This window comes from Bufo bufo, chromosome 8, assembly GCF_905171765.1.
Source record: "Bufo bufo chromosome 8, aBufBuf1.1, whole genome shotgun sequence".
In the NCBI taxonomy this organism is placed as follows: domain Eukaryota; kingdom Metazoa; phylum Chordata; class Amphibia; order Anura; family Bufonidae; genus Bufo; species Bufo bufo.
The window spans coordinates 53199936-53224317 of record NC_053396.1 but is presented as its reverse complement, the minus strand read 5'-3'; the positions used below and the strand labels follow the sequence as shown (position 1 = coordinate 53224317).

Below are 24382 nucleotides of genomic sequence, written 5' to 3'. Positions count from 1 at the left end.
ATTATATCCATTAAGAGCAAATTACAAATATCATAATTATTGACATACTTACACATGAATTAGATATTCATATTCCTGGTAGTTCTTGGAGAAGTAGGTCTCAATTAGTTTTTCAGATCCACTGAGAGCTTCATGACCACATCCACAGAACAGGGCAACCCCGGTGAAACAAAGGACAGTAGCAATGACTGAAGCAACTGGAACTCCAACCATACAACGAATGCAACCATCGTGCCAGCCTGCAATTGAGATATTAAATTAAGTCCTCGGTGCTTTTAAAGGCTAACTAAAGAGAAGATGACAAATAGCTAGCTTTCCAGACTACTTAGGTCTCTTTTTCAGTCATGATTTAACAGAAAATGCGAACAGTCGCATTTTTATACACTATCGTGTAAAGTAGAACTGGCTTAGTTGCCCATAACTACCAATCAAATTCCACCTTTCATTTTTGACAGTTCCTTTGGGAAATGAAAGGTGGAATCTGATTGGTTGCTAGGGGCAACTAAGCCAGTTCTACTTTACACCTGTTTGATAAATGACCCCATAAAGACCATGGGGAAATTGCAGTGAATAAGACAAATTATGTAAAGGAAATACAGTGCCTTGCAAAAGTATTCACCCCTCTTTTCGTGTTTTGGTGCCTCACAACCTGGAATTAACATGAATTGTTTGAGGATTTGCATCATGTAATTTACAGTTCATGCCCACAACTTTGAAGATGTTTTTTTTTTTATTGTGAAGCAAACAACAAATAGGACAAAATAACAGAAAAAGTCAATGTGCAAAACTATATACCGCCCAAAAGTCAATACTTTGTAGAGCCACCTTTTGCGGCAATCACAGCTCCAAGTCGCTTTGGATAAGTCTCTATGAGCTTGCCACATCTTACCACTGGGATTTTTGCCCATTCCTCCTTGCAAAACTGCTCCTTCAAGTTGGATGCTTTGCGCTTGTGAACAGCAATCTTTAAGTCTGACCACAGATTTTCTATTGGATTGAGATCTGGGCTTTGACTCGGCCATTCCAACACATTTACATGTTTCCCCTTAAACCACTGAAGTGTTGCTTTATCAGTGTGTTTGGGGGCATTGTCCTGCTGGAAGGTGAACCTCCGTCCTAGCCTCAAATCACACACAGAATGGTACAGGTTTTGCTCAAGAATATCCCTATATTTAGCACAATCCATCTTTTCCTCAACTCTGACCAGTTTCCCAGACCCGGCTGCTGAAAAATGGTGTTCTTTGGGGGATGTGATGTGTTGGGTTTGAGCCAGACATAGCGTTTTCTTTGATGGCCGAAAAGTTCAATTTTAGTCTTTACAGACCAGAGCACCTTCCTCCATACATTTTGGGAGTCTCCCACATGCATTTTCACAAACTGACAACTTTCCTTTCTGTTTTTAGCTGAAAGTATTGGCTTTCTTCTGGCCACTCTGCCATAAAGTCCAACTCTGTGGAGCGTACGGCTTATTTTTGTCCTATGTACAGAAACTCCATTCTCTGCTGTGGAACTCTGCGGCTCCTACAGGGTTACCTTAGGTCTCTGTGCGGCCTCTCTGATTAATGCCCTCCTTGCCATGAGTTTTGGTGGGCGGCCGTCTCTTGGCAGGTTTGCTGTTGTGCCATGTTCTTTCCATTTGGTTAGGATAGATTTGATGGTGCTCTTGGGGATCATCAAAGATTTGGATATCTTTTTATAACCTAACCCTGACTTGTACTTCTCAACAACATTGTCCCTTACTTGTTTGGAGAGTTCCTTGGTCTTCATGGCAGTGTTTGGTTAGTGATGCCTCTTGCTTAGGTGTTGCAGCCTCTGGGGCCTTTCAAAAAAGGTGTGTATATGTAATAACAGATCATGTGACACTGCACACAGGTGGACATAATTTCACTAATTATGTGACTTCTGAAGGTAATTGGTTGCACCAGAGCTTTTTATTGGCTTCCTAACAAAGGGGGTGAACACATGCACACATGCCAATTTTCTGTTTTCTATTTCTGAACAATAGTTTTATTTATATATTTTTCTAATTTCACTTCACCAACTTAGACTATTGTGTTCTGATCAATCACATAAAATGTAAATTAACAAAGCATTGAACTTAAGGCTGTAATGTAACAAAATACGAAAAAAGTCAAGGGGTTGAATACTTTTGCAAGGCACTGTATGAGTTGGGGAAGAAACCTTAGGCATTAGTTTGGGAATACATGGGGAACCCATCATATACAAATGCAGTCCAGTCTGTGGAAAGCATGTTAGACAACAGGAGGAGCTGAGCAGTCTGACATAGTTTTGTGGGAAATGATTCAATATGTAAACCTTCCTTTTCTGGGCTTTGGAGTATAGTTGGCAGCTCATCAGCTATCTCTGTATGCACAATCCAGACTGTCAGTTAATAGGACTGCATGCTGGACTACTAAACTCAGAATAAGCAGAGGTTTAAATAAATAAATTACTACTTCTCCTGAATCTTTTCCTATAAAGCTATACATCATTCTGCTTAGCTCTTCCTGATCTTTAACATGCTGCCCACATTTCAGTGCATTTTCAATGTGACTGGTTTCCTTTAAAATGAAGCCTCACTTACTACTGCATGTGCTTCTTACACTAATGCCCATTTCTATGTGCAATATGAATTTTGTACGTCATGTTACATTATATGATTTGTTCAATAATTTATGTGTATATTATATAGCAGTTTAAGTACTGTAAATTGAATTCACGAAAGAGTGATGCATTTAACACTTACGAATGCTTTTTAGAGACCTACAAGATATGGCCCAGGATATATTCAAATATAAAATTTTATTGGCTGGAAGCCAAGTAATCCTGTTTGTGGCCTAAATATAAAACATAGCTTTTATTTCTATTCATTCAAGATTTGTCCCCATTAAATTAAAACTTTCAACCACCTTCCGTGTAGCAGCTAAATATACAGTATAAATGCATTATAGGTCAGGTCATTTACTGATGTGATTCAGGGGTATTTTATTTATACTCCCTTTGATTATACATTTGTAACACTTTGTATCTCTGTTAATCAATCAGTGTCTGCTGAATTCTCAATCAAAAATGTCAGTATAAGTATCACATCAGCTTAAATGACCTGATCTGTAATACATTTATATACTTAGCAGTTACCTACAGTACTACACAGAAGGTGGTTGAAAGTTTTTATTTAATAGGGACAAATCTTAATGAATAGAAATAAAAGCTTGGCCACAAACAGGACAACTTGGCTTACATTTCACACCCGATACATGTACAGTACAGACCAAAAGTTTGGACACACCTTCTCATTCAAAGAGTTTTCTTTATTTTCATGACTATGAAAATTGTAGATTCACACTGAAGGCATCAAAACTATGAATTAACACATGTGGAATTATATACATAACAAACAAGTGTGAAACAACTGAAAATATGTCATATTCTAGGTTCTTCAAAGTAGCCACCTTTTGCTTTGATTACTGCTTTGCACACTCTTGGCATTCTCTTGATGAGCTTCAAGAGGTAGTCCCCTGAAATGGTTTTCGCTTCACAGGTGTGCCCTGTCAGGTTTAATAAGTGGGATTTCTTGCCTTATAAATGGGGTTGGGACCATCAGTTGCGTTGGGGAGAAGTCAGGTGGATACACAGCTGATAGTCCTACTGAATAGACTGTTAGAATTTGTATTATGGCAAGAAAAAAGCAGCTAAGTAAAGAAAAACAAGTGGCCATCATTACTTTAAGAAATGAAGGTCAGTCAGTCAGCCGAAAAATTGGGCAAACTTTGAAAGTAAGGGCTATTTGACCATGAAGGAGAGTGATGGGGTGCTGCGCCAGATGACCTGGCCTCCACAGTCACCGGACCTGAACCCATTCGAGATGGTTTGGGGTGAGCTGGACCGCAGAGTGAAGGCAAAAGGGCCAACAAGTGCTAAGCATCTCTGGGAACTCCTTCAAGACTGTTGGAAGACGATTTCAGGGGACTACCTCTTGAAGCTCATCAAGAGAATGCCAAGAATGTGCAAAGCAGTAATCAAAGCAAAAGGTTTGTGTTAATTCATAGTTTTGATGCCTTCATAGTCATGAAAATAAAGAAAACTCTTTGAATGAGAAGGTGTGTCCAAACTTTTGGTCTGTACTGTACATATACAGAATCTGTGAGAAAACAACTGGATGCATGGATTGCTTCTGTTGACAAGCTGCCCTTAGCTTCTAATCCACCACTGATACTTATGTCAAAGACTGCACTGACTTCGAGAATGCTGCAGTCCTCCCTGGTGGGACAGGCCCTAGGCCAACCTAAGTATCTCACAGGCCAACCGCTGTTCCAATAGCCACCACATCCAAACGATCTGACCTCTCCTATATTTGTCCCAAATCTCCTATTTTTATTTCCTCCTAACAGCTCTTCCCAGCAGCTATTCATACAGCATGGTGGCACAGCCCAATGTTGTCTATAAATGGTAAACTGCCAATAATCTATATCATTTTCTATTTGCCACTAATAGAATACCCATCAACTTGATAGCCTGCCATATTTTTTCAATTTTCAATGATTGATCTAAAATGAGTCTGTCAGCAGTTGGAACTGTTCACAACACTGCAGGAACAGTGTGACAATCATTTTTATTCTGCCATGGCCTGCTACTGAAAGTGCCCAGGAATAGCTGGTCCATTGTGACATGCTTTCTACTTTTTGCTGCTTCACAAGACCTACCCCTCTATATTCTGTGTGACAGTAGTAACATCAAACCCAGAGACCACTACAGTGACAATTGTAGTGGTCTCTGGGTTGGATGCTACAAGTGTCACACTGAATAGAAAGGCGGTACTGTGAAGCAGCTCAATGCCAACAGCACTTTTCAGTGAAGCTGCACCTCCTGGGCACTTGTAGGAGCAGTACCTAGCAGAATAAAAAATACTCCTGATGATAAAATAGCAAAAAAAAGGTATATTTGCCTTGTTCTCTCCAGGTGCTACTTAGTACTGTTAACAGTTTTGCTTGGACAAAGCCGCTGACAGATTCCATTTACACTATAACTATACTTCTAATGCAACATACATTCTGTATCACTTACTCTCTAATTCTATTCTCTTTTCAGGAAACTAATCCTACAGTATTTGGTCCTTTTAGATAAATTCGTACTAAAATACATTTTCAAACTTTTATAATAGCTGCATTTTAGCATAGGACTTTTTTCCCCAGTAATAAATAATTGAAGTTGCATCATTACTGCTCTAATTTTTAGTCACCGTGTATCATATTTGCTTAATGTTATTTGCTTCTGAAGGATGTCAATTATCTGCATTCACATATTAAGGAGTTTGTCAGCATGAAAGAAAAAAAAATGTTGGTTTACTTTTTTTACATTACGTTAAAAAGATATGTCTATTAGAGTTTATCTATAGAATTATTTTGCATATTTTGATTCAGGATTTTGTTTTAATCTCAAATTAACATTGGCAGTAACTTTGCATGGTGAAGAACAGCCAGATAGCCATCAGGCAGTAGCAGTGCCAGGAATTCATATGTATTACTTTGTGGGGCAGTGCCATCAAACTGAATCTTTGCCCTCGGTGAATAAAGGGTAACTCAAAATGTTTTTATTGTCAAAAAAGTAGCAACATATAACAGAAATGTGCCAAAGATACAAAATTGGTCCACTGATATCAGAGAATCTGGTGCAGGTTTGGTAATACACAGCCAGATTTCTGCCAAAACTGCTTTAATGAGATAACTCCAATCCCTGCAGTTTAATTCACATGCCATGGTCAATAGGGGTCAGAAAATAATTTATTTTATTTAAAAAAATAATGCGTCTTCGAATTTGGATTCAAATAACATTTTTGCAAAAAAACTTGTTTCTATTGTAAAAAAAAATGCAGAGTTAAAAAAAAAAAAAGTAATTGATATCTCCAAATTTGTACCAAATCATAGTCATTTTAAATTTATCGACAATTATTTTTTATAAAGACTAATCAATACAAATGGTGCTATTGAAAGATAGAACATTTGTCCTGCACAATAAGAAGCCCTCTAGCAGCTACAGCTACAGTTGAAAAATATTAAAGTTGTGGCTAGAAATGAGCATATTTCTTAAAATTAATTTTGGGTATGATTATAATGAATCAGTAAGATTGTTTGATTCTGGTGCTTCTTAACTTCTTATTCTCCTCCACTTCTCCTTTTAACGACTTCGTCTGTGTGGGTCCCCAACAGCTAAAAGGTGGCTAACAAGATGTGGAAGCTGTTCTTTTTCCACCATCCCTTGTTGTATCAATGTAAGCATTTGCTCTAATATAAATATCAGGGGGTGATATCGTTGATATCACTTTTGCCCCAACTGAAAAATCTGGTGGCCTCAAAGGGCCTAAGTATGTGACACACTTTTCTCATGAGCTGCCACTGCCTGAGCTCAAAATAACAAATGCCACCTGCTTTGGTGGTCTGGTCAATAATGTAATCATTAATTGCTTTTACTACACCTATGTAAGGTGGAATTCCAGGCAGCTGGAATGTCACAGAGCAAGCAGTGCAAACGAACAGCAATCTGACGCTACAAGTCCAGGAGGACGTTCATAGCCACATAAGAAAATTTGGATTACGCACACACGGTCTTCTGGAGGTGGCCAGTGTAAGCCGTGTACCAGGGTGACAGTGAAGTCACGAACGAGGAAAGCAACCCCAACACCAGCTTTTGCCAAAACAGAATTTTACTTAAATGTGGCAATAAACACAACCACAAATGCTGGGAACATACAATCAATTTACATACACCCAACCCAAAGGCTGAGACCCTTGTGCTGCATCTCTCTAAAAACAAGAACCACTGTGTGGGTGTGTGTTATGGGCTATCCTGCGGTGCAGCACAACAGCTTACAATCTTAACAAGTTCTACAGTATTCCCCCCCATAACTGGTTTTGTAGCACGTGCCTGAATATTCCTCCAAGAAAGCAAGAAAACGCCAGCCTGGCTTGAGTTCGTGCAAATTTTATCAGCTCCCCAATATAAAATGTAGCTTTGAGTTATGAAGTCCTTGAAATGAACAGGAGTAACACTTGTGGCCTGACACAAACAGAAACCCTAACTAACTAACTAACTGACTACAGGCCTGATCTCAGTTTCTAGGCGCCAACATTGTGATGAGGTGCGTGCACGATCTTACTGAACCGGGTCTGCTTTGCATCCACTGGTGACTCAGAACAGAACAAACGTCTCTCCAACAAGCATGCGGTACAGCAGTGTATGTTGCTTTGTTCCTCTGCTCTCATCAGCATTCCTGGACGCAATCTTCCTTCCTCTGGACAGGATCAGGGTCTTGGACATGAACAGCTTCACTCAGCTACAGCTTTGGTATCTGAGGGTTTCTCTCACACCTGGATGCCATCAGACTATCTGCTCACACAGCTCCATAGCTTCACCTCCCTCTAAGATGGCTGCTCTGTCTTTCTCTTCCTCTCCAGACCTTGTGTAAACCCCACCTCTCTCATGAATATGGAAATATATGTGCAGTCTGTAGCTGTGTTAGTAAACAGCGGCATCTTGTGGCCAAACAGCAGAATGTCAGTCCAGAACATTTAATCTCATCACATAAACAGTGTTCAGACAATGAGAGCTGTTTCCCCATCTCACATGCCACCCCACTAGAGGTTGTCATCTTCGGCAACCCTCCCCATACAAACTCATTCTGGGCATAATGCTGTGGGGGCACCCCAGCATTGGGCCTCGTTGACCTTCGTAGAGTGACAGGCTCAGAAGCACTTGGGACGTCAGGCACATTTAATGGGAGAGGAGCTGTTGATCACTCAACACTTTCCCTGTGTGGCAAACTTGCCAAGGCTGGAGCCTCTGCGGGTATCGGGGCAGGGACAACCCATCATTCTTCCTCCTCCTCCTCCTCCTCGGGGATTTCCTCTGCATCTCCTCCACGCACACTGGCTCATCAAATTTACAACTCCTCAACATGTTACGGTGCAAGTTTCGTGAGGGCCCCCCAGTCCTTATTGGCTCTACCTCATAGTCCAGGATGGCAGGGTCAACCCTCCTCTTCACCATGTATGGGACCACCTCCCACCACCCATCCAACTTCCCAGACGGTCGCTTGGCTTTGACCATCACTCACGGCATATCCATCCCTCTGCACTGGTCTTGGGTTAGGGTGTACCACTTGTCCCAGGTGCTCCGCCACAACCTGGTGAATCGCTCTCAGCCGGCGGCGGTGCTCCTGCACTCATGCCTTGGTATTTCTTGGTGGTGGCTCCATCGGATTGTGCATGTGGAGATGTTCAATCTCCCGTCCGACTCTCCCAAACATGAGCATATGTGGGGAGTATCCGGTGGTACTGTGTACCATGTTGTTATAGGCCCACATCAGTTCAGGTAGGTATTCTGGCCACTGAGCCTTTTGGCTGTCCTCCAGAGTCCACAGTATCTGGAGCAAGGTGCTGTTGAATCTCTCGCACGCCCCATTTCCCTGGGGGTGATATGTGGTGGTGCGGGAACATTCGATCCCATACAGTTGGTACAACTTATTCATTATAGTACCCTGAAAACATGCCCCCTGGTCCGAATGTATTCTCCATGGATAACTGAACACCTGTATAAAGTGTTTGCAGACTGCTTCAGCGGCCGACTCTGCCGTCTGGTTTCTGGTGGGTACAGCCACCGCATACCTTGTGAAATGATCTGTCATAACTAAACAGTATGAGTGTCCCAAGGTAGAGTACCCAATCTGTACGTAATCGATCATAAGGAGCTCTAGGAGTGCCGAGTTCCGGATGGCCTGGACAGGAGCCCGCTGTTCAGTACTCTTACTAAGCTCGCAGAAACAACACTTAAGACATACCTCGGCCACCATGTCTGCCAAATCTGGACAGTATACCAGCCATTGGAGCCACTTAAACGTTTTATCGCTCCCAAAATGGGCACCCCTCTCATGGACTTCCTGGGCAGCCTCTGGTCCCAATGACATGGGGATAATAATCTGTCGCCGGTACAGCAACTCTGATTGCAAGTATGTGGTCTGACACAGGAGGCTCTGGGTAACAGTCAGCTTATCCCACTGCCTCAACAACTTTTGGCCCTCTGAAGTCAGATGGGCCCGCTCTTCTGGCCGAGGCCAGTTCTTGGTCTGGACCCATTCTTTCACTTTCCACAGGTTTGGGCAGCCTTTCTGGACCCTCTCCCAATCAGCCAACGTCTTTCCCCACATGAATTTGCCACGTCCTGGAACATGGGTAATCGATCAAGGTCAGGAGTTTCAGTGTCCTCTAGCTCCTTATCAGCACTCTGGGCCGACAACCCCACAGGGACTCGGGAGAGTGCGTCGGTGTTGCTGTTCTCCCTACCTGAACTTGGTATTGGCACTTAGAAAGGCCACCTCTGCTCAAGCTCACCGAACTTGGAATTCCGTCATCACGGTCACCTCTGCATCTGTCAGGTACTCCGTGAACCTTTCGGTCATGGCCCACACCAGTGCCAGTAGTTCCAATTTAAAGGCGCTATAGTTGTCAGGGTTGAGCTCTGACTCCTTCAGAGACTGGCTGCCATAGGCAATGAATCTCTCACGTCTATCCTGGACTTAGGATAACACGGCCCCCTGATCATGCAGACTTCCGTCAGTGTACAGCCGGAATGGGGTGTCGAACCGCGCATAAGCCAGAATCGGGGCACTCGTCAGTGCCTCCTTCACTGCTTCAAAGGCCTCTTGCTGCCGTGGTCCCCACTCGTTGGGATGATTCTTCGGGCCCCCTGCAGTGTACCTTATTAACTCGTTTAACGAGCCCACCAAATGAGCAAATTTGGGTATAAACCTCCTGTAGCAGCCGGCCAGTCCCACGAACGCCCGCACCTCTCGTAGTGTACTCGGCTTGGCCCACTTCTGGACAGCCTCCATCTTGCTGGGGGCCGGCTTTACCCCCTCCTGGGTGACCAAATGTCCCAAATACTCTATCTGCTGTCGAAACAGTTGGCACTTCTTGGGCTTTATCTTGAGCCCATGGTCTTGCAGCTGTCTTAGGAACTGTTGCAGCTTCTGGAGATGATCCTCAAAAGGAGGCCTCAAACACTACTATGTCCTCCAGGTATATAAATACCGACTCTAAGTTGAGATCTCCCAGACAGTGCTCCATCAACTGCTGAAATGTTCCTGGTGTATTGGAAAGGCCAAATGGCATTCGGTTGAACTTGTAGAGTCCCATAGGTGGATGAAGGCCGTCTTCGCTTTGTCCTTCTTGGCCACCGTTACCTGCCAATACCCACTGGCCAGGTCAAGAGTCGAGAAAAACTTTGCATGACTCAGGGTGGACAACGACTCCTCAATCCGCGGAAGGGGGTAGGCAATTCGGAGGTCTGGGCATTCAGCTTCCGATAACCCATGCAGAACCGGAGACTCCCATCTTTCTTCCGCACCAAGACTACTGGAGCAGCCCAAGGACTTTGACTCTCCTGGATCACCTGGTCACCATATCCTTCACCTCCTGGTACATTTTAGGTGGGATTTGCTGGTAACGTTCCATGATCGGTGCAGCATCAACGGAGGGGATCTCGTGTTCGATGGCGGAAGCACACCCAAAGTCCTCATCATGTCTCAAGAATGCCTCCTGAAATTCCCAAAGGGTGTCTTCCAGCAACTTCTGTTGTCCTGGAGTCAGGGTCTTGCAGTCCACTCCCATCCGGGCCATGATTACTCAACCATTCCACTCCGCTGTTGGGGTCTCCCTTTGATGGGTCTCTACAGCATAGGTCCAGGCTAACCTCCTATCTGGCTGTAGCGTGAAGCTCCTTCATCGAGGAATATCCCCCTCGGAGACATAAATTTTGGCCAGCAAGGTATTCCCAGGAATGATTAACTCACAGTCTTCAACATTGAGGCAGCATATGAGCACACATCCATCCTTCACAATAGCGAGGGCCCGGGCTACCAGTGGGCGAATCTGCATTTCTTCTTTGTAAGCGGGGTTGATCAGGACCTCCAGTCCATTCAGTTGTCGTCCAGCCCTCTCCGGCAGCATTAATATTTGTTCTTGTCGAGGTGGAATCTTCACCGGGGTCCTCTGTAGCACCTTCACGTGTGCAATGGGCCAACCGGACATGTTGCTCTTTTGCAGACTACAGCTTCTCACCATCTGCTGTAAAACCTTCGGGTTCGGCCAGTGTATGGTGGCCCGTAGCCAATACTTTGGCCCTTCTTTGGCATAGAGTTGATGGTCTAGGTCTCTCAGCACGTTCATAACTAGCTTTACGTCCATCCCTCTCCGGGATGAATGGTCCACCAGCACGACCCCCTTCTTGCAGAAGTCTTGCCCAAATAGCTGGACCCACATCCAGACTATCCCTCGGATGTACATCTCTCTGTTATAGGCAGTTGTCAGCCTGATGACGCTCCCGTCTTCTGGCTCCATCATATGTCCAAAGTGTCTTTCGAACAACTCCAGAGGCATAAGTGTGCATTTCGACCCTGTATCGACTAGGCAGCGTACCTTCTGGCCTTCCAACTCTGCTTCCTTAACGGGGCTGCTGGCATACAGGTCGTGTATGTTCCTCACGCATAGGGCTTAGCTTCTGGTGTACCGCCGCAGAATGCCCAGCTACTGCGGCGGTCAGAAGTTTAACGCCGGTTCAGACTTCATCTGTTCAGGGCACTCTCTGGTCATATGGCCATACTGTCGACAAGCCCAATCGAGGGGCCCTCTTTTGACAAGCCCACACACCTGAGTCATCCTGGGTGGAGTGGCACGGGGGGCTGGGGTCATCTCTGGAGGCCGGGGTAATCCTGCCTTCATCTGGGACACTTCCAGACTAAGTTCTCTCAATTTTGTCCGCAGGGCCTGGACCACATCCTTCAAGGTTTCTGATTTTTCAGATGGAGGACGACCTTCTGTAGCATGGGTGCTACTCATTACTCTTGCCACCACAGGCATATACTCTCTCTTTCTCTCCACGGCGGCTAGGTAGACGCTGTAGAATGTCATGTCGGGTGTCGTCTGGGTCAACTCTTGCAATTTGTCCTGTAAGAATTTATTGGAGAGCCCCACTATGACTTGGTCTTGTAGTAGCTGGTCGACCTCTCGGAAAGCTCCCAGGGCCTCTGGATCTCACCGCTGTATTTCATTTAGCATCTCCTGTAGGGCATTGGAATACTGCATCAGGGTCTTGCCCTCTCAATGTGGTCTGTTGAAGAAGTGGCTCCGCAGCTGCACTACTTTAGCATGCCCCCCTGGGCTTTCTCCAGCAGGGAGAATATTTTCTCTAGGGTATCTCTCTCGGATTTGTGCCCTACCATCACTGTCTGTCTGACATCACCCCCTAGAGCCCCCAAGGCAACCTCTGCCCGCAGCTTGGGGGTCAGATTACACATTCTAACCGCACTTCGCACCCTTTCAGTTCAGTCCTGCAACTTCATATTTTTACCGTCAAATTTTGCCAGATGACACAACAGCGTCCCCATGCGGATGTACCCTACTGGTACGAGCATGGCGGGGGCAAACTGTATGTGGTGTTGGGGCAAGTTAGTCTTGCACTGGCGCACTCTGAGCTAGGTCCTGGACCGGCGCCATTGGTGCCGGGGGAAGACCTTCCGCTGCGTTCCCATCCATAATGGTCACTGTATCCTGCCGTCTACGCCAAGTTGTAGCCTACCCAGGATACAGTGAAGTCACGAACGAGGAAAGCAACCCCAACACCAGCTTTTGCCAAAACAGAAATTTACTTAAATGTGGCAATAAACACAACTACAAATGCTGGGAACATACAATCAATTTACATACACCCAACCCAAAGTCTGAGACCCTTGCGCTGCACAGCACGTCGCCCTCTAATGAATGAAGGAGAAAAGTGAAGTCATTTTCTTGCTGGCGGGCACAACTAAACTGCCACACCTTACCCGTTATTACCCTAAAAACAGGAACCACTGTATGGGTGTGTGTTACGGGCTATCCTGCGGTGCAGCACAACAGCTTACAATCTTAACAAGTTCTACAGTATTCCCCGTCACATAACTGGTCCTGTAGCACGTGCCTGAGTATTCCTCCTAAGCAAGAAAACGCCAGCCTGGCTCGTGAGAATTTTATCAGCTCCCCAATGTAAAATGTAGCTTTAAGTTATTAAGTCCTTGAAATGAACAGGAGTAACACTTGTGGCCTGACACAAACAGAAACCCTAACTAACTAACTAACTACAGGCCTGGTCTCAGTCTTTAGGCGCCAACACTGTGATGATGTGCGTGCATGATCTTACCGAATCGGGTCTGCTTTGCATCCACTGGTGACTTTGAACAGAACAAACATCTCTCCAACAAGCATGTGGTACCGCAGTGTATGTTGCTTTGTTTCTCTGCTCTCAGCATTCCTGGCCACAATATTTCTTCCTCTGGACAGGATCAGGGTCTTGAACATGATCAGCTTCACTCAGCTGCAGCTCTGGTATCTGAGGGTTGCTCTTACACCTGGATGCCATCAGACTATCTGCTCACACAGCTCCTTAGCTTCACCTCCCTCTAAGATGGCTGCTCTGTCTTTCTCTTCCTCTCCAGACCTTGTGTAAACCCCACCTCTCTCATGAATATGGAGATATATGTGCAGTCTGTAGCTGTGTTAGGAAACAGCGGCATCTTGTGGCCAAACAGCAGAATGTCAGTCCAGTACATTTAATTTAATCACACAAACAGTGTTCAGACAAGGAAAGCCGTTTCCCCATTTCTCACCAGCACCTTCTGCAGGCCACAATACATTTTTGAAAAAGTGATGCACCACTAAATCTATCACATGCACCATGCAAGGAGCATGTGTTATTTCCACTAAATGTAGTGAAGCCATAATGTTACTGCCTTTGTCGCTGGCTTTGTTGCCCAGTTCTAAATGGCATGGAGACATCCCGTGGGAAATTTGCTGCTTGATGTAAATTAGCAACTGATCCGCTATGTGGATTCTCTTGCCGGCCTCATCAGTTCTAATACAGCATGGTAATGCTTCAGTTAAGACACAAGAAAGACGGGAGGTGGAGTGGAAGCAACTCACTTCCCTGTTTCTGTTGGAGAATGAAGGATGTACATTGAGGAGGATGTTGAGGATTGGATAAGCACCAGACTTCGACAAATGTGAAGATGTCTATAGGACCAGACCTAGTCAATGTGATGCAGCATCTCCACTGCTCCACCTGTGCCCCGAACCAGCGGGTGTGAACCCACTGTGCCACATGACCAACCTCCTCTAAGCGCATTGTCTAAGTTAACCCCTCGTTCTTCGCAGTACCCCTGATGCTGAGGATAGACTTTCCTGAGGGATACACCAGATTGCTACCTCTTGAGGATAGTTAGCAGGCCGAGTCATAACCAGGAGAGGCAGTGCAGCACTGAAGAATGAGGCAGAGGTGAAATCAAACAAGCAATTGGTCAGGGCAGGTGGCATAAGTACAGGTCAGGCAATCCAGGTCCTCAACAGGAGAGTCGAGGCAAAGTAGACAAGGATCAAACAGGTAGCAGAGTCCAGAAACACAAGCACGGGTCAGGTATACAGGAATACAAGCCAAGATAACAGCAACCTTTGCGGGACACAAGGACCTTGATGCTCAGGCACCTGGGAAGGGGGCTGAACCACTTATATTGGTGCAGGAGGTCTAGGATTGGTCAGCATGGTCACATGTGCTAACCAATAAATCACAGGAAGTGACGCGCACCAGTCCTTAAAGAAGTGCTACAGGGAACAAGCTGAAAGCATGCTGTGCCTAAGGCTGGAAGGAAACCATGGAGCGGATTCGAGGACAGAAAATGCTTGCAAGGACAGAAAATGCTTGCAAGGACAGAACCCTGGACTTTTGTGGTGAATGGGGACCCTGGCAGCAGATTACCTCTGAGCACATAGCCCCAGATTGTGGCACTAAGCAGACAGCAACCGCTGTTGCAACGTGTCAATTGTGGCCACACAGCGACGATTCTTCCCTCACTCACCACATGAGAGTACAAGACAGGGATGGCTTTTTTGAATAATAATGATGGCTATGTGTCTTCCTTCAAGACTAAATGCGCGCCATCAGTTCCCTAAAGGTGGTAAAGTAGCTGCACTGTCCAGGTGGCAGTTCAGTTTGCACATAAGCGGATTACTGGACATGTATAGTTGTTTCCTGGCCACACATTCTGTTATGAATGACTGACAATTTAGTGTAGCACAAAGTAGAGTTTGATGGAGAGAAGCAGTAACTCATGATGATAACGACAATAATGTAATGCTTATGAATGCCGCTTGGCTGCTGGAAAGAAGAGCAAGAGAAGGAGGAAAGTCTTTATGTACTGGGGGGTGTCTACATTTATGTCTGAATGCCCATGGCTTATTTTCATCCTTCAGATCTTTTGCACAACAGTGGTTTTGTGCTGTGGTCAAAAATTGCCATACGGGAGATACCCACACAGAGCTACAAGAAATCAAACTTGGCCTAGTCCAACATGTTTTGGGCCTGCATAAACGGCATCATCACCATCACCTATTCCAGCGCTGACCACAATAGAAGCAGATCTGTCCTTCCTGTTTTTTTTTGTTTTTTTGGCCATACATTGGTGCTGCTCTTTATGGCCACCGCCACAACCCTCCTTCTCTGATGTCACTACTTTCTCATCACCCTGATCTGGTGTCAGAGTAGTTCAATTTTCAGGTACAAAGTAATTATATAATTGAGTCGGCCGACAAAGAATCGCAGACACAATATAGCTGTATCTGAGGAGATCTGGGGACCACCCCAAATATCTTTATTATTATACCCTTATGATAATGGAAGTAACTGGGTGTTTCAAGGCGGTTACAATACTTAAAAATCATACTTGGCAAAAATATACTTGCACGTGACAGCATATTGGCAACATCCTACACTGTCACAACCAGGCAAGAGTTCATTTGGAACAGAATATAACTAAAAGGTCAGTTATCAACACTTGGAACCAGAATGGAGATGTACAAACCATCTGGATCCCTCATACAGAAAAACACCTCCCAGAATCCTGAGAACATCGACATGTTTCCGCCCACACCACACACTTCTCAACCCTCCCCACTGTGCTCCAAATTGGATGAAACACTCCCCCCTCCTCACAAACATTCAGACTTCAGCAATAACCCAGATGGCTTTATAGAAGAATGTGCTCCAAGGACAAGGCATCACGAAACAGTGGCAATAATGACAATCTTCACTAAACATATACCTATTACGGAAACATGGTTCATCTATATGAATATATGTATAACATAGCATAATCACTCAGGTTATAAGGATTATATGAGTATAATGTTGACAATGACCTCATTACTCTGACACTGGTTAGCAGGTCCTGTCCAATACACAATCATCATTATACTCCCTGCCACTTTTTCAAGACTGTGATATGCTATGGGCTCCTTCCCCCTCAACACATTTGCCCCCTCAGTATCCACCCTGAGTGCCACTGTCACAATGACCAACAGTGCCCTTACACCACCACCATGGCTTCAAGAGCCACTACTACAACCACCAACACAGCAATATACTTGAGTCATCAGTTCCCCCGCTTTTACCTGAACTTCCCCTTTATGGAAATCCAAATGCTGCCTGATCTCACTCAACTCACTCATAGGAAGACTATATTAAGTATCTTCCAAAGCACCTGGGGTATTGTTGGCCTTAGGCCTAGTTCACACGAACGTTTTTTTTGCGGGTGTACGGGCCGTTTTTTTGTGTTCCGTATACGGTCCGTATACGGAACCATTCATTTCAATGGTTCCGCAAAAAAAACGGAATGTGTTCCGTATGCATTCCGTTTCCGTATTTCCGTTTTTCCGTTCCGTTGAAAGATAGAACATGTCCTATATTTGGCCGCAAATCACGATCCGTGGCTCCATTAAAGTCAATGGGTCCGCAAAAAAAACGGAACACATACGGAAATGCATCCGTATGTCTTCCGTTTCCGTTCCGTTTTTTCTGAACCATCTATTGAAAATGTTATGGCCAGCCCAATTTTTTCTATGTAATTACTGTATACTGTATATGCCATACGGAAAAACGGAACGGAAAAACGAAAAGGAAACGGAAACGCAACGGAACTCAAAAACGGAACAACGGATCCGTGAAAAACGGACCGCAAAAAACAATAAAAGCCATACGGTCGTGTGAACTAGGCCTTACTTAAGAGAAAGAAGGCACCTCACTAAGAGGGGGCAGTGAAGACAGAGATCAAAATGAAAGGCTTCTCTGGGACAAGGAGGAATGTGCTGAACCCTGGCTCAAGGGCACTGTATCAGATTCAGAGCTAACATCAACATCATCCTGCAGTGCCTGAGATGACGAATGAGCCATCCAGTCCACAATATAATTCTATTTCTCCTTATTATTAATCTGTCACCTATCAGAAATGAAGGAGAACTGGGGCCTTATACTACTCTCCAAGCGGCTGGTTCTGACTGTGCTGTTGCTTGCATGACTACAGCCATCCATATTCTAACTTGCTTGCCATGCATCTTTTGTTTTCCTTTACCCCACCCATTGCCACTGATATTTTTTTAAGCCTATTTAAATAATGAGAACTCATGGGTTTGGTACAATGATTATTAAATGAGGAAACTTTGCAACAGGTTTTGGGGAAAAAAGAGGCATAACGTTGAACAACATCTGCAATCAATATATACCATACTGGTAACATAGTAATATACTGAATACTTATTTGTATGCCTACTAACTGTACAAAATTTGCAACAGATTTGCAATATCTGCATCAAAATGCTGGAAAATACAGTGGTATTTGTACACCTATTATACTGTAGAAAACTGTAGAACATTTGCAACAAGTTTTTGGAAAGAAAAACACACAATTGCACAATATTGGCAGCAAAACATAAGCATATTTTCCAACGTCCCAGCAGCATATTTGTGCACTTATTAAACGTAGAAAGTTTGCAACAGATTTATTTATTTATTTATTTTTTAAGTACCTTCATCCAACATCTTGGGCAAAATCTTGGGCAAAATATGCTATGCCGCCAATGATGCTGGAAAATATGCTTATTACTCAATTGTTCACTGTATGTAGATGTAGGAGCTTTACAACGAGTTTTTGGTTAATAAAGGTTGGCTCCTATATACAGTACAGACCAAAAGTTTGGACACACCTCATTCAAAGAGTTTTCTTTATTTTCATGACTATGAAGGCATCAAAACTATGAATTAACACATGTGGAATTATATACATAACAAACAAGTGTGAAACAACTGAAAATATGTCATATTCTAGGTTCTTCAAAGAAGTCACCTTTTGCTTTGATTACTGCTTTGCACACTCTTGGCATTCTCTTGATGAGCTTCAAGAGGTAGTCCCCTGAAATGGTTTTCACTTCACAGGTGTGCCCTGTCAGGTTTAATAAGTGGGATTTCTTGCCTTATAAATGGGGTTGGGACCATCAGTTGCATTGAGGAGAAGTTAGATGGGAATGTCCACCCATCATACTGCTCAGGAAGGAGACGGGTTCTGTGTCCCAGAGATGAACGTACTTTGGTCTGACATGTGCATATCAACCCAAGAACAAAAGCAAAAGACCTTGTGAAGATGATGACGGAAGCTGGTAAGATTGTGTCACTACAGTAAAACGAGTACTGTATCAACATGAGCTGAAAGGCCACTCTGCCAGGAAGAAGCCATTACTCCAAAAGAAACATAAAAAAGCCAGCATGTGTCCTGTAACCAAGTGGACTCTGGCACACATGGCTGACTTCATGTTAGGCTGCCTTTCCCGTGACCCGCGCATTATACGCATTTTAGAAAACACGGATTACTGGGTGTTCACCCTTCTCGACCCCCGCTACAAAGAGAACTTCTCATCTCTCATTCCTCAGATGAAGAGGACGAGCAAAACCGTGCAATACCAGAAGGTCCTTGTTGAAAAATTGTTCCAAAAATTTACATCTGACAACGCTGGCGGCAGAGTCCGTAGTTCCTTGGCCAACCGAGGAGGGGAGAAAAGGGGAACACACAGCAGTTCCAACAGAGGCAGGGCAACACTATTCAAGACCTGGGACAGTTTCATGACACCCCACCAGCACCCTCACCCTGATGCTCGGCCTAGTGTTACAAGTAGGGACATTTTGTGGAAGATCGTGAAAGAGTACATAGCAGACCGTGTCAGCGTCCTCAATGATCCCTTAGTGCCTTACAACTACTGGATGTCCAAGCTGGACACGTGGCACGAACTAGCACTCTACGCCTTGGAGGTGCTGACCAAAATGCTGACAGGTTGACTTTATAAAAATGAACAAGGCCTGGATTGCCCCAGACTTCTCGACTCCACCAGAGGAAAGTGGATGAACAAAGGCACTTTAAATGTGTTGTTTAATGTACTGAATTCACTCTATTCCCATGCACCCCTTCCACCACATAAAAGGGTATATGGTTAAATCTTCCTTTTCTCATCCTCCTCCTCCTCTTCCATCATATCAACATGCTTATTTGTTGCATATAATGCCCTCGCATATAATTTTTTACAGGGTAAGCTCAACTGCAGGCCCTCACATATAATGCTTTACAGGGTCAGCTCAACTGCAGACCCTCGCAAACAATGTATTACAGGTTCAGCTCAACTGCAAGCCCTCACATATAATGTTTTGCAGGGTCCGCTCAACTTCAGACCCTCGCATATAATGTTTTACAGGGTCAGCTCAACTGCAGGCCCTTTGCATATAAATGTTTTACAGGGTCAGCTCACCTGCAGGCCCTCACCTACAATCTTTTACAGGGTCAGCTCACCTTCTGATGACAACAGCAAAGTCTTGCCTGTTGGTACTCTGGCACACATGGCTGACTTCATGTTAGGCTGCCTTTCCCACGACCCCGACCTGGGTGTTCACCCTTCTCGACCCCTGCCACAAAGAGAACTTCTCATCTCTTATTCCTCTGGTGGAGAGGACAAGCAAAACGGTGCTATACCAGAAGGTCCTTGTTGAAAAATAGCTCCAAAGTTAATAGGGCAGACATCTAAATGGATCATCGCCATCACGGGGACGTGCAATCGCCTAGAAGTTATCTAGAGTCAACAAAGCGGCAGCAGGCCCTCACCTACAAGTCCAGTCTCAGTAGTCAAGAGTCTGGTCAACACAATCCTCACCATGATGGCACACTAGGTGAATGTTGTGGAGGCCGGGAGCAAGTTGGCTGTTGGCACCAGACTGGCCCTCCAATAGATCCTCGTTAACGGAAAGTGTACTCATTCCAATAACAGGGCCGCTTAGGAGTGCTGTATTGTTATTTATCGTCACTACCTCCCCGAGTCGGGAGTGGGTAATTTCCGCGTGCCTGCTGCCTTCCTTGGATGATTGTGCTTTAATAACTTGACCCACCCTCTCTGGGTGGTTCACAATTAGGAAAAAAAAGGGGCAAGGCAACAACAGCCAATCAGATTTCAGCCATTGACCTCTCTTGGATGTGGTATCCCTTTCTCAAGCTCCCTCTCCGGCATCGAACCCTGATTCCCCGTTACCCGTGATCAACATGGTAGGCGCAGAAAAGGGCATCTAAAGTTGATAAGGCAGAAATCCAAATAGATCATAGCCGTCACGGCGACGTGCAAGCACCCAGAGGTTATCTAGAGTCACTAATGCGGTAGCAGGCCCTCGCCCCTAATGTTTTAGATGGTCAGATCAGCAGGCCCTTGCGCCAAATGTTTTTGAGGGTCACCAGCAGGCCATCAATCATAATTTTTCAAGGCTGTGTATGATGCCCTCCTTAATGTGTGACAAAGGGTGTTTTACTTGTAATCTTTGGCAGCCCTTTCACTTAGTGCATAGGCTTTATGAGTGTAGGAGTCCCACTACCCGTACTTTTGTACCACAATGTGAATGAGGCCCTCTAGTATGTGATATACAGGTTGCATCAGAGTACCTCTTCCTTGTAATTTTTTGGCAGCACTTGCACTTTATATACAAGTAAAAATACAGGAAAGAATGTTTCTTAACAATTTTTCCTCTAAAATATTTTTTTTTGGGGGGGGGGGGGTTTGTGCATAGTATTGTCAGTCTGCAGTCAGCAGCGACCTGAGACTCCAAGATGCATCGAGACATCCTCCCCATGCTGTTCCCAAAACATTTCGGTGGTGTTTCCATCAATTTCTGACCTTTTTCTATGAACCAGGCACCCTCCCCTCTTCAGAGCAGGGGGTGCCTGGTTTAATGCTCGGGTTCTCCTATTGACTTCCATTATATTCCATAGCATCCAGATGTGTTCGGCCAGAGCACCCGAGCACTTTGGTGCTTGATCATCACTAATGGCGATCACAAAGCCCTGATCTCAATCCTATTGAAAATTTATGGGCAAAGCTGAAAAGGCAGGTGCGAGCAAGGCGACCAACAAACATGGCTCAGTTACACCAGTTTTGTCAGGAGGAATGGGCCCAAATTCCGAACTATTGTAAGAAGCTTGTGGAAGGATATCCAAAATGTTTGACCCAAGTCATACAGTTTAAGGGCAATGGTACCAAATATTAATGAAATGTATGTAAACTTTTGACTTACTTTTGAAAGTAATAAAAAAACGCCTTAAAACATTCTCTCTCTAAATATTCTGGCATTTGGCAATTAATAATATTTATGGTAATCCTAATTGACTTAAAACAGGAAAGGTTTATTCTGGTTTCATCTCAAATATTGAGAAAAACATGCATATGTGTATTTTTATATAGTATATGTAAACTTCTGGTTTAACTGTATATATATTTAGCTTCAGCACTGTGAGAGACATGCAAACAAATCTTTCTATCAAAGTAATTAAATCTGCCTAACTAAATACACTGCCTGTCCAAAAAAAAAGTCGCCACCAAAAAAAAAAAAGTCACACACTCTAATATTTCGTTGGACCACCTTTAGCTTTGATTACGGCACGCGTTCGCTGTGGCATCATTTTGATAAGCTTCTGCAATGTTACAAGATTTATTTACATCCAGTGTTGCATTAATTTTTCACCAACATCTTGCATTGATGATGGAAGAGTCTGACTGCTGCACAAAGTCTTCTCCAGCACATCCCAAAGATTCTCAATGGGGTTAAGGTCTGACTCTGTGATGGCCAATCCATGTGTGAAAATGATATCTCATGCTCCCTATCAAATTGAAGCCTTTTTTTCTGGTTTGCCTCACTGATTAGTGGTTTTCTTACGGCTACACAGCTGTTCAGTCCCAATCCCTTGAGTTCCCTTCTCATTGTGCATGTGGAAATGCTCTTACTTTCACTATTAATCATAGCCCTGAGTTCTACTGATTTTTCTTCGATTTGATTTCACCAAACGTTTAAGTGATCGCCGATCACGATCATTCAGGATTTTTTTCCCACCACATTTCTTCCTCACATATGATGGGTCCCCATTATCCTTCCAGTTTTTAATAATGAGTTGGACAGTTCTTAACCCAATTTTAGTAGTTTCTGCAATCTCTTTAGATGTTTTCTCTTCTTGATGCATGCCAATGATTTGACCCCTCTCAAACAGACTAACATCTTTTCCACGACCACGAGATGTGTCTTTCGACATGGTTGTTTAAGAAATGAGAAGCAACTCATTGCACCAGTTGGGGTTAAATACCTTGAAAGATAACAACAGCTGAAAGATAATTGCCCATGCAGTAATTATCCAATAGGAGGCTCATAACTATTTGCTTAGTTAACACCAGCTGGCGACTTTTTTTTTGGGACAGGCAGTGTATATCTTCCCAATCCCTAACACTGTCCTGTAAGACCATAAAATGACTGACTTGCTATGTCTGTGGGAGACACGTCCTGTCACATCAGTATTTGATCTCAAATGGTGTCTCTCCTTGGTACCTTATATAGTGCAGACCAGTCAATATCTTTCCTCCTAACTGGGTGTGAAGCTGACTGCAAGGCATAATGGGCAACCCCACCAGCCAGGGTCAAGTCATTCTTTGTCTTCATCTTCTCTGCCCTGTTTACCTCACTAGTGTACTGAATGTGATATGTAAAATGCAGGATGCATCCTAATCACAAAAATCACAAAAATGCAGCTTTGTTTGGATGTAGAATTTTTGGAAAATTCATAATGAATCCTGTTTGATTAGAACGGATTTGCTCATCAGAGAAGTCGGCATAGGACCAATCAGAGTGGACCCTTGCCAGTAATCTCTCTTGATTGCTTGGTCTGTGCAGACTAACCAATCAGAGTGTAGTTGCTTCAGTAGTTTCAGTTTCAGGGTCTGAGCTGCACAGTTCGTGACTGTGGCGCTCCGAGCCTGAATTGAGGTATGGTGCCCCTGATGCCCTATTTGTGCCAGATGCCCCCATCTTGCTCCTCCAGCTGGCTGATGTGTGCCTCTGTGCACTCCAACACTTTGTTAAGATACAGCTGACACTGCGGCAATGGCCGAGGTTGGTGCTGCACCGATGCCAGGCGGTTAACCCCTTACATGCCACGGTTGACAGTGAGCGCTGATGTAAGGGGTTAGCAGAGGGAGGAGCTCCCTCTCTCACCCATTCAGCCACCGTGCTGCGATGGCAGCGTCCCAATGTTTGCCATGGCAGCTGGAACACCTTACAGAAGGTATCCAGACTTGCCGTGTACACCTGCCAGAGGTGACTATTGTAGTTTACAGTACAGCCATCAGCTCCACTAGATCTTGAAGAGCCAAATAGGACTTGATAAAAAGAAGTGTAAGCAAATATTTAAGAATAAAGTAAGAAAAGATTTTTTTGGGGAAAAAACAACTACTTTTTCCCATATCCACTCATTAACCCCTTCTACTCTGGGCCAGTTTTAACCCTTCTGCCCAGGCCTTTTTTTGCAAGTCTGACATGTCACTTTATGTGGTAATAACTTTGGAACACTTTTCTTATCCAAGCCATTCTGAGATTGTTTTCTCGTGATACATTGTACTTCATGACGGTCATAAATGTGAGTCAATATATTTCCTTTATTTATGAAAAAATCCCAAATTTGCCAAATTTTTGGAAAAAAATGTGCAATTTTTAAAATTTCTATTTCTCTGCTTTTAATTCAGAAAGTGATACCTCATAAAATATTTATTACTTAACAGTCCCCATATGTCTACTTTATGTTGGCATCATTTTGTAAATGTCATTTTTTTTTTTTTAGGACGTTAGAAGGATTAGAATTTTAGAAGCAATTCTTAAAATATTTAAGAAAATTTCCAAAACCCACTTTTTAAGGACCAGTTCAGGTCTGAAGTCACTTTGTGGGGCTTACATAGTAGAAACCCTCCATAAATGACCCCATTGTGGAAACTACACCCCTCAAGTTATTCAAAACTGATTTTACAAATGTTGTTAACCCTTTAGGTATTCTACAAGAATTAAAGGAAAATGCAGATTAAATTTCTAATTTCCACTTTTTTGGCAGATTTTCCATTTTAATCAATTTTTTTCTTTAACACAT

At 44.0% G+C, this 24382-nt stretch overlaps 1 protein-coding gene across 2 annotated transcripts in view; it reads right to left on the bottom strand.

The window, feature by feature from the left end:
* Positions 1-24382, bottom strand: part of PLP1 (proteolipid protein 1) — a 73979-nt gene that overhangs the window by 31962 nt on the left and 17635 nt on the right. For both annotated transcript variants that reach the window (XM_040405571.1, XM_040405573.1), the window contains exon 2: positions 53-239. In XM_040405571.1, the coding sequence (XP_040261505.1) occupies positions 53-239 (187 nt within the window). The remainder of the gene's footprint in view (positions 1-52; positions 240-24382) is intronic.